We start from the raw sequence: 10,289 nt of genomic DNA, 5'->3' as shown, positions 1-10,289 counted from the left end.
GCATCCCAGACCCCAGTCTGACGGCCAGCACCTCCTCCCAGCCCCCCAGCCCTGACGGCTAACAGAACCGGGGTGAGTAACTTCACTCTAATTTTGAAATTATGAGCAGAATCTTACTATAACCTGTGTAGACCTGTACATTTGCCTTTATGTCGACTGTAGTGTTGGAAACACGTTGGAAAAAGACACAATAAACATAAGATAAAGATACCAGTGGAGGTCCTGCCCCTGGGGAAAAGCCCATTGTTTTAGTTTTCTTGCTTATGTCGATCAAGGACAAAGCTTCAGCTGTTCCAGAACTGTCAGCCACAAATGAAGGGTGAATCATCAGCACACTGACAGCTACTATCCAGCTCCTCTTTCTGCTCTGGCTGCATGTCCTCATAATGTACTTGAACTGTGACACACCTCTAGCTGCTATGTATAGAGTCTGTTGTCAGAGCTCTGCAAACAAATAGTTTATACAGTGTCAGATACCCTTGGTCTGGATCAGAGGGATTCGCTCAAGCTTGTGGTACGACGCAGTCTACGTGCTGTAGTTTGGCGTGATTCAAACTTTTCTCGTCGTTTCCAGTTCCACCGGAGATGAAATGAAGATTTATGGAACAGATGTCATGGAGTCCAGCAGCTGCCCACACTTGAGCCAACAGTCAGGACAATATAAGGGAGCAGACAGCCTGCGAGTCAGCATTAAAGACTGTGTTTTCACTGTGGATAAACCCACTGTAGTCAAAAACTGTGAGTACTTCAGAGCATTGTTCCAGTCAGGAATGAGAGAGTCTAAACAGGAGGAGGTCCAGCTGAAATGTGTGGGGAATCTGGGATTTCAAGTTCTGCTGCAGGTGCTGGATGGGAAGCGACCCATCCTCAACAGTGACGAGATCGTCGAAGCAATAGAGTGTACGGCTTTTCTCCAGGTGCCAGCTCTCACCAAGCATTTGATCAATATTATAAATTCCCAAAACTGCTTGCTCATGTTTCATACAGCTGCAACCTACGGAGAGTGGGAGTTGTTCCACAGAGCAGCTTTATTCATCAGAGACATCTACGCTGACCTAGGGGAGGAGGTTCGTAGCTTACCCAGTAAGCTGCTGGAGTACATTGAGTCTCTTCTCCCAAGTAGCTACATGGCAGTGTGCAGTCACTCTCCATCCACTGAGCTGCTCCAGGATGCCCAGAGGACAGTGTGTCATCTGGATGAAGAGCAAAAAGAGTGGCGAATCCTCACACATCTTCCTATGAGCACCAGCACCATCATGGCAGGCGTGGCAGTCCTCGACAACAAACTGTACATAATCGGAGGATTGTATGATTTAAGCAAGAAGGTGGTGGAGACTGGATTCTGCTACGATCCCGTGGCCAATTCATGGTCAGTGATTTGTGGACCTCAGCAGCTACGCTACAACTTCTCTCTGATAGGTCATGAGGGATGTCTCTATGCTATAGGAGGGGAGTATAACAAGAAGGCTCTGTCATCAGTGGAGAGATATGGGCTGTCTGATCAGAACTGGAGTTTTGTTTCCTCCCTCCCGTGCCCTGCAGCCTCAGTGGTGTCCACTGTAGCCATGAAGAGGATCTATATCTGTCTTTGGAAAGGGAAAGGGGCCACAGACATCCATGAGTACGTACCTGAACACAATCGGTGGAATCTGGTCACTACACTCATCCGCCAGCACAGTTATGGTCTTCATATGGTGGCCCACAGGGATAACCTCTATGTGATGCGGAATGGACCATGTGAAGACTTCTTACAATGTGTGATGGACTGTTACAACCTGACTTCAGATCAGTGGACAGTGATGTCCGGTCAGTACGGGAACAGCAAGAGCTCTCTGTTCACGGCAGCGGTCAGAGGAGATTCTGTGTTCACGCTCAGCAGACACGTGACCACAGAGTACACCATAGAGGAGAACAAATGGAGGCTCCGGCGTGAGATGAAAGGTTTTGGCAGGATTGGATCCATATATACATTTTTGATGAGGCTTCCTAAACCCACTCCCTCCCTTTTAGGAAATTGCCCAAGCCAGAACCTGAGAGACACTGATGTCTGTCACAGATGTCCCCTGGGATGCTCTCAGCACATTTAAAAGCTGGTGATCATCATTCTGATTTCTATTCTAATAATATGTGGCAAAGGATTACAGCCCACACTGCAGCTGTTTCAATCGCACCTCTAAAGAATTGGTTTAGTCTGCCCAAACTATTATTTCAGACTGTTTACTGTTCAGACTGTCTACGGAGGAATCAAAGCAGGATTGATGGATGAAGCTGCAAAGCTAGCACTAATGTAGCTTTTTATCGTGTTTGTTTGTGGGACCCACCCTGTAATATACACTTTTTATTGCACAGTCCTTGAAGAAAACAGATGGTCATGGTGTAAATTAATTTCACACTTTTAATAAGTTTGTTCACAATTACTACAAATATTTACGTCACTTCAAAATTTAGACACAGCAGGACTTTAATCAGAGTATTTTTGTTCCAAAACGAATCTAAAAAAGTGGTAAAGAAGATATGGGTTAATTCAGAAATATGAATAGATCATCTAACAATGCAGTGTCAGCATCAACTATATGTGTGCAGTTGTTTCATACCAGCACAAGGTCAGATATGACTGCAATTTTTAGAATACAGATGATTGTCTGCAAGATATCAATGTGAAAAGTGTGTGTGTTTTATCAGGACACACGCATCATCAGCTCCTCCAGGGCCCGATCTCGGTGGTTTTCATGAACCAGCAGCACTTCTTTGATGGCATTCTTCTGAAAGCCCATCTCATTGAACTGATTCAGCAGGTGTAGGAACTCCTTTGCCTCGAGAAAGAAAACATTTACTTTCTTTAAAGTTTCTAATCGAACTGACTTCATCAGACAAAAAGTGCCAAGCTTTGTTGTCTCCGATAACTTTAAAAACTTACCTTTGTTTCACAGTTTTGAAACATCTCCAAGGCCTCTTCCACCTGGGACATGTCATAACCCAGCTGACACAAGTGGTCACACGCCACCAGATAACTCAAGATCTGCCAAATATTCATTCATACAAGAGAAGAGCTGTCACATGGAAAAAGTTATTGACTGTTTCCAATCAGATTCAATTAATACAACAACCTCAGTTTTATCTGCATTTAGAAACAAGAAATTTTGAGTAGTCCATATGTTTACATCTTTAAGACATTCCTGCAGTTTAACTAATTGTTGCGCATTATCTGGGTTTACGGATAGATAAAGTTGGGTATCTGGGTGAACTAGTCCTAGCACAGAACCCGGTGGAACTCCATTATTAACCAAAATAACGGCCAAATAATTTTTTGTTAGTCAGTTGATTGATTCATTGGGTAAGGTTTATGTAATAAATTAAAAAGTAGTATGAATATGTGTAGTTTAATTTGTAAAATGTAATTTTATATTTTCCATTTGTTTACAGATGGGTGATAAATAAAAGCAAAAACACAACCCTGGTGCATGAGTGCGACAGCTGAGGATTATATTAGGGCCAGTTGTTGTTTTCAATATTCAGTGAAGTTGAGAGTAAGTTTAAAGTGATTTGGGGAAAAAAAATTAACTTTCCTGTAGAACTTTCTCAACAACTTACTTTCCAAACCAACCATTTCGTTAAAACGTATGTGTCATCTTTTCTGTTACAGGCCTTTGAAACTGTGGATGTTCCTCTACAACGTATATAAACTTTAGTAATGCTCTGACTAACACTAATCCACCATCCACACATTACTGCAACCTGTTTCTGCTCTAACATACACAAAGCACAGTGTCCAGACCAAACAGGAACACAATAATATGCTCTGTAAGGCAGTCATTTCTTATTACTGTGATTAAGAAGATAACAATTTAATTCAATTTCATTTATAGTGCAAAATCAGAACAACAGCCACCCTGAGGTGCTTTATATTGTTATGTAAAGACTAGAGATGGACCGATCCGATATTACGTATCGGTATCGGTCCGATACTGACGTAAATTACTAGATCGGATATCGGAGAGAAATAAAAAATGTAATAGAGCAGCACGACAGCAGCACGTTTAAGCTTGATAAGCTGCTGTTAGAATTTATTTAATATTACTTTCTACACCAGGATCTTTTTCTACGCAGCTGACGGCTGGTAACTGTGCAGGGGCGGATCTAGCAAAGTTTAGCCAGGGGGGCCGATAGGGCATGAACAGGGAAAAGGGGGCACAAAGACATACTTTTCTTTCTTATTCTCATTTAAAATGTCGAGCTTTTAATAAATAATTATCTGAATCTTACACCCAAAGATGTTGAATCTATTTAATATTTCTTGGAAAATAATTTATTTCTGTGCATTTTTTTCACACTGCATCAAATTAAAGTTGATTACGTCGATTAAGCATCATGAGGTGGAGGGTGGTTCCCTATTTTTTTTTTTTTTTTTTTTTTTGCTGGGAGTTTGCAACCCTATTAGTTAGGTTGCTTACTCTTTAAAATACCAGAATAGGGAGGATGCTGCAGGTTTAAGTTTATTAGATTGATCCATTTTGCTGAACTATGAAATATTTTGGGTGCAGTGTATTTTTTGCATACAGGTATAACAGAGTATGAACTTATACAAAAAGCAGCAAGATATTAAAATTGATTGATTAAAATATTTAAAAAATAAAATATTGATTAAAAAACACACTATATGGATTCATATCAGTATCGGCAGATATCCAAATTTATGATATCGGTATCGGACATAAAAAAAAATGGTATCGCATCATCTCTAGTAAAGACCAATCATTAATACAGAGAAAACAGAAAAAAACAACAACAATCATGTGACCCTCTATGAGCAAGAAATTTGGTGAAAGTGGGAAATATAAACTCCCTTTTAACAGGAAGAGCCTCCAGCAGAACCAGGCTGGGGAAGGCAACCATCTGCCACGACAAGTTAGGGGTGAGCAGACGAAGCCAATGATAGAGAACCTCATACTGACTGAGGCACAGAGTTCAGATCAGAGTGTGAGCTCTGTGAAATCATGAAATACACTAGTCTTTAATCTTCCAGCATCAGAACTAACAAATGTTGCTGAAGGACTAAGTTTGTTTCTTTAAAGCTATTTAATCCATGCACAGTTAAGGCTGATCCTGGTTTCTCACCTATCCTTTCTTGTCCTTTCAGATTTATTCTGTTTGGTTCATGGACCCATAATGCTGTAGGTCCAAGTGTGACCACTATTTTCACACTGACTTATAGTAGCTGTATTTGTACTGCATCAGTGTTTATAGAACAGACTGCATGATCCCGACAGCTGGAGCCAAAAGTTGACCAAGTGTTTTCGAGCAGCACTGCCTTGTTGTTGGATATAACACTGACCTCATCTGGGGTCTGCTGTCCTGTCCTCTGAAGGGCAGTGATGGCAGTATGAAGAGAGTAGCCCCTTGCAGTGATGGCCTCCAGCAACTCTCTCTCCGCTGGGTTTAGAGCTGACAGGAGTTCTGCTGTAGAGTCCAAAGCAGAGGAGGACAAACCCCTGGGGCCTGACATGACAGGGGGGTTTCTACAGGTGTCTGGTCTGAATATCTAAGAAATGGCAGACTGCAGTGAATGTAGCGAGTGGCTGAGAAAGAACAGGGCATGGTAGACCTGACATGCAGCTTTAGTGAGAATTCACACTAGCTAATCCTCGTGAAGCTCTTGCACCTTGGCTGCATTCAGAGAGCATACTTTACGCAGATTATTTTTAGAGTGTAAATCCATGAAAAACATTTTGAAAATGCAAAATGGAGAAAAGCTGGATAGGAAGACCTTATTTCCTTTCATAGTTAATAGTGCTGACATTAAAAGAAATGTAATCCCATGAGAATATCTGACACATCTCAATAGTCACAATCCTGACCATAAACAGAGTGAACCTGTTATCATGCTGAGCCTGTCTGGTTCTAGTTATACTCGAGATTGACCGTGCAGCTCAGGTGATGGTACTGCCATGAGCTTCAAGCTATATTTAGACAGGAAATAGAACTATCAATAGTCTAGACTACTGAGACTTCGCCACACTGCCGACTCACATGGCCTCGTGAATGAACAGCCACATACTGAAATTATGACAATAAACACAAAGTAAAGCTGGAAGACGGCTGTATGAATTTAGTGTTTTTTCCCTGGACAGTGATGCTGTATCACAGTCATCAGCTGTATTGTACTGTGTATTACATTCTGCAGTAAAAGTTTCAAAAGCACACGCACACATAAACACACAGCTCACGTGTTCCTCTTACCATGCTGGCTGTGCTGGTTCTGCTGGGAGGGATCCTCGTGTCCGAGGCTGTGTGTGATGAAGTGCTCTGGGGATAAGTCTCTGTGTTGGGATCTTGTTGTGTGGGCGTGTCGAGCACTGACAGTGAACACTGGCGCAGGTTCTTTCTGCGCTGGTGGGGCAGGCTGCTCAGACAGGCCGGGGGGTTCAGCAGGTCAGGGACAAAGGCCTTCTGTGCTTTCCTCTGACCACGCTGACAGTTTGCAGAAGGACGCTGTTCCCCCGGACTCACTGTCACTATGGAACTCGTCCTGGCTTTCTGTGTAGTGCCCTCTTCGTCATCTGAAGGTGAGATGGTAGCCTTGGTACGCAGGATGGAGGAGTTGAGGCTGTGGGACCGCTGTCGAGGGCTGCTAAACAGCATCCAGTATGGTGGACAAGATGACAGCAGGCTTGATGAAGAGGAAGAGGGGTTAAGCTGGTGCTGGGTGGCAAAGCCACTTTGCAGCCCAGTTAGCACCCAGTTCTCCAGACTGAATCCATACTGTCAAACATGCAAACATCGTGTAAGTCCTTCTGTAGGTCTGAAGCTACATTTTTAAATTCAACTCAATGATGACAGGCTTTTCATTATTTTATTGTTTAGTCTTTTGGCTTGCTAACATTAGCCAGTTGAGTGTAAACAACACTTGACTGGCTAATGTAAGGCTTGTGAAACTTATGGTAGCATCTAGCATCTCACATTATTACCAATGACTACTCTAAAAACCATTTACAATACAGAAATGTCTAACATCTGGAAAGTATGTTGATTTGTACTCAGTAATGAGGATGAAAAATACTTTGATAGGGATGCTCTCCCATTAATTATTGCATTAATGTGGCATGGAGACAATCCCCTCGTAGCCCTTTGGAGGTGATTTGAAGCCCAGGTAGCTTTGATGACAGTTTTTATTTTGGGGTCAGATGTTTCTTATCTTCCATCCTGGCCTTTAACTCTGTGGGTGACTGACTTCTTTTTTTTTTGCAATGTCTGGTTTTTGCTATTTTACTATTATATTTAAATTTGTATTGTACAGCACTTTAAAAACACACCTGGTAGACCAAAGTGGTATACAAATAAATAAATAAATAAAAATAACAGACAGACTATGTTCTGTATTGTCACGACCACCTTTTCTATCCCATTCCCATTTAATCTACTTTCTATTAAAGTGATTAGATGTAGCACTCAGCAAGCATCCAGCCTTTTCTGTGATCTTCTGTGGCTTACCCTCCTGTGCAGGGTTCTGACGTCATGTCAATATGGACCAAAATCTACGAAATGTTTCCAGCACCTGGTTGAATCTAAGACAGATCCATACCAGTGCTACCTGTTAAAGCGTACATCCTTTAGTGGTATGTGCAAGGCCCTCTACCTGCGAGTTTGAGGGTTCTGTGCAGTATCTCAGCTGATCCTAGGACTGCACTCTTCTGCACAGAGACCTGTGATGTTGTGTATGGAATCTGATCAGCTGTAACATTCTTGTCCGAGATCGACCTTCATCTTTCATATACTCATAAAGCTGTAAAGAGCAATGTTGTCTTTTATTTGGCAGTGCTAGTAAGTGTGTACTAATCACATACATACAAAAAACATAAAAAGTCAGATATTGAGCCATGGTTCTTCCTGTAACTTATCACCTGTCAGTGTGATAGGGTTTGTTTGTTTTGGTGTTTTTTAAAGGAGTGAAATAATGGTGACAGCTCAAAGCAGTGCAGCAAAGAAGGTACACTGCACAACAGACAGAACAGCAAGGAGGAGGAACAAACAGGGAAACACAAGAGAGAGAAACACACTCACCTCTGTCTCCTGCAGGATGTTGAAGTAGTCAGGGACAGTCGTACTGACAGAATATTTTAGTTCCTGAAAGGAAGCACTCTGAGGCACCCTCAGAGGTACACCATCCATACTGCTCAGTCCACTGAGAAAACAAAGATAAGTCAGCCATAGAACAACTCACACAATCCCTCCAGTTGTGGATCTGTAATGTGGACCGCCGTGCTCCCTGAAAGGAAACACAACAATCTGTATTTCCACAAGCTCAGAGAGCTGCAGCGTTCAGGCAGTGGCCCTGTTCTAACCCCTCCGCTCTAACTGCAGAAGTGTGCACTCCACTTCTGCTGGCCTTTCGATATTTTCTGCTTTTATATTAGAGTCCCTGATGATTCCTCCCACGAGAAGCCTGAAGATTTCCATTAGGCAAAATAGAACACCGTCTCTTTTTTCTCTCTGTAATCTGTCAAACATTATTGTTATCGCTAATATATTCAATAAGGTTATAAAAACAATTAACATTATGTGATAACAGGGTTATTATAATTTCTTTTAATGCTTTTTGTATTTACTTTTTCCAGCATGTGAAGAAAGGTAAGAGCATCACTGCTTTGAGTGTTACTTTGGATCAACAACTGTCGAATGTTTAGATTCTACAGTAATAAGTCTGTGCTACAAAGTCCAAGTCCAGTCTTGTCCTCCTCAGAGGGGATTCCACTCAACTTCAGCAGGCGATTTTCATCTTCATAAAGGTGATGCACATCAGACGTCGAAGCGGTTCAGTGAGTACAGGTTGTCCTCATCAGCACAATCAATCCATAAATCTTCCTTCAACTACTCTTTTTGTCAAACAGTACAATTTTTGTTGTAAGGTACGGTTGTGTTCTCCATGCTCAGTCAGGCTTGAATAAAGATGTCAGACTGCCAACAACGCTCAATCCATTTCTCAGTCATCAGCACACAGGTACCACGACACCATCATTACTCTGCATCGGTAGGAATGATGCAGCCTCTGTTATCCTCCTCTAGGCTCATAGAAACTACTCCTATCCGGAAAACAAGGACGAAGAGGAGCTCTGCTGAAGTGTTTATCACATTCATAAACAGAGCATGAAGCAGCGAGAAAGGATTTTCCTAGAAAACCGTCATCATGAGCTTTTCCTTTCTGTCATCTCGAGCTCAGATTAGAGAATGGACGGCCTCTTTCACAAACAAACAAACCTACAGTTTGTCTCTAGGTGTTAATGTGTGTGTGTGAGAGAGATGGTACACACAACTGTGCACTCAGCACTAATCAGGTTTGTGCAGCATGAAGACACAGCCAGCAGACAGATGGCCGAGGACTCGTAACACCAAAGACCACAGATGCTGAAGGCTTTGTGTGTCACCTCTGACGCTTTCTGCTGCTGAATAAGAACAAATGTGTATATGACTATTTCTAAGTTCAAAAGCTGTGCAAGACTTGTTAAGACAAGTATAATTATCTGATGCTGCACACTCACTACTCTTTAAGTCACATAGCAGACTATGTGCCTTTCATAAATACAATAAAATGTGCTCTAAATCCCCCACTCTCCCTACACACACACACACACACACACACACACACACACGCATATACACACGGAGAGATCTAATGAAATACACTGTTGAAAATAGAAAAAAAGCTTACCCTTGTGTCTTTGTGTGGTCAGAGCTGCAGTCACTTAGTTTGTGATGTATCATTCATCACTTAGAGAACCACCTGGGACACTAATCCACTGATCTCCAGTAACCCTCATCAGCTGACTTACTGTGTACACAGTTGACAGCTCAAGAGAAGCAAGTAAGGACATCAGATGGTGCCTGCAGTCGCGAGGACACCCACATGTCCCTAATATTTGTGTGAAGTCACACAAATATTAGACTCCAGGGCACCTGTCTGAGTCTGAACGTATATGTGTATATACACAGACCATTTTATTAGGTGTTCAAGTATATAATCAGCCAATGACACGGCAGCAACTTAATCCCTTTAGCTATCTAGACCCAATCAAGACGCACTACTGAAGTTTAAATATCAGAATGCACAAAGAAAAAAGGTGATTGAAGGGACTTGGTGCCAGGCTGACCTGAGTATTTCAGAAACTGATGATCTGATGGCATCTTTAACACACACACACACACACACACACACACACACACACACACACACACACACACACACACACACACACACACACACACACAATGAGCAGCTTGGTGGCAGCAGCTGCGGC

The 10,289-nt window shown here is 42.3% G+C and overlaps 2 protein-coding genes across 3 annotated transcripts; one reads left to right on the top strand and one right to left on the bottom strand.

The window, feature by feature from the left end:
• The first annotated feature begins 235 nt into the window (after positions 1–235).
• Positions 236–2,394, top strand: kbtbd13a (kelch repeat and BTB domain containing 13a). Its single transcript, XM_085464054.1, has one exon. The coding sequence runs from the start codon at positions 591–593 to the stop codon at positions 2,085–2,087; it is 1,497 nt and encodes a 498-aa protein (XP_085320180.1). The 5' UTR covers positions 236–590; the 3' UTR covers positions 2,088–2,394.
• A 5-nt stretch (positions 2,395–2,399) lies between these two features.
• On the bottom strand, positions 2,400–10,063 carry ubap1lb (ubiquitin associated protein 1-like b). Of its 2 annotated transcripts, XM_085464090.1 has the most exons (6): positions 9,704–10,063; positions 8,059–8,179; positions 6,238–6,759; positions 5,333–5,539; positions 2,918–3,019; positions 2,400–2,813 (listed from the first exon to the last, which is right to left on the bottom strand). In XM_085464090.1, exons 1-6 carry the CDS (start codon positions 9,754–9,756, stop codon positions 2,679–2,681), a joined length of 1,140 nt encoding a protein of 379 aa, XP_085320216.1. In that variant the 5' UTR covers positions 9,757–10,063; the 3' UTR covers positions 2,400–2,678. The 2 variants fall into 2 exon arrangements, with proteins under 2 accessions (XP_085320216.1, XP_085320208.1); XM_085464082.1 differs by lacking the exon at positions 9,704–10,063 and having other exon boundaries at positions 2,401–2,813; positions 8,059–9,691.
• Between the last annotated feature and the right edge of the window lie 226 nt (positions 10,064–10,289).

Source organism: Copadichromis virginalis, linkage group LG1 (genome assembly GCF_057382275.1).
Source record: "Copadichromis virginalis isolate Kocher_CV1m ecotype Utaka linkage group LG1, C_Virginalis_male_GT1.1, whole genome shotgun sequence".
NCBI classification, from domain to species: Eukaryota; Metazoa; Chordata; class Actinopteri; order Cichliformes; family Cichlidae; genus Copadichromis; species Copadichromis virginalis.
This window is presented reverse-complemented; position numbering and strand designations above follow the sequence as displayed.

Excerpts from the sequence above, each read along its gene's own strand:
- ubap1lb (XM_085464090.1), bottom strand. The coding sequence starts at position 9,756 with ATGATACATCACAAACTAAGTGACTGCAGCTCTGACCACACAAAGACA. Across the intron at positions 5,540-6,237 it reads GAACCAGCACAGCCAGCATG|ATATTCAGACCAGACACCTG; the intron begins GTAAGAGGAACA and ends GCCATTTCTTAG. Across the intron at positions 3,020-5,332 it reads GACAGCAGACCCCAGATGAG|ATCTTGAGTTATCTGGTGGC; the intron begins GTCAGTGTTATA and ends AATATTTGGCAG.
- kbtbd13a (XM_085464054.1), top strand. The coding sequence starts at position 591 with ATGAAGATTTATGGAACAGATGTCATGGAGTCCAGCAGCTGCCCACAC.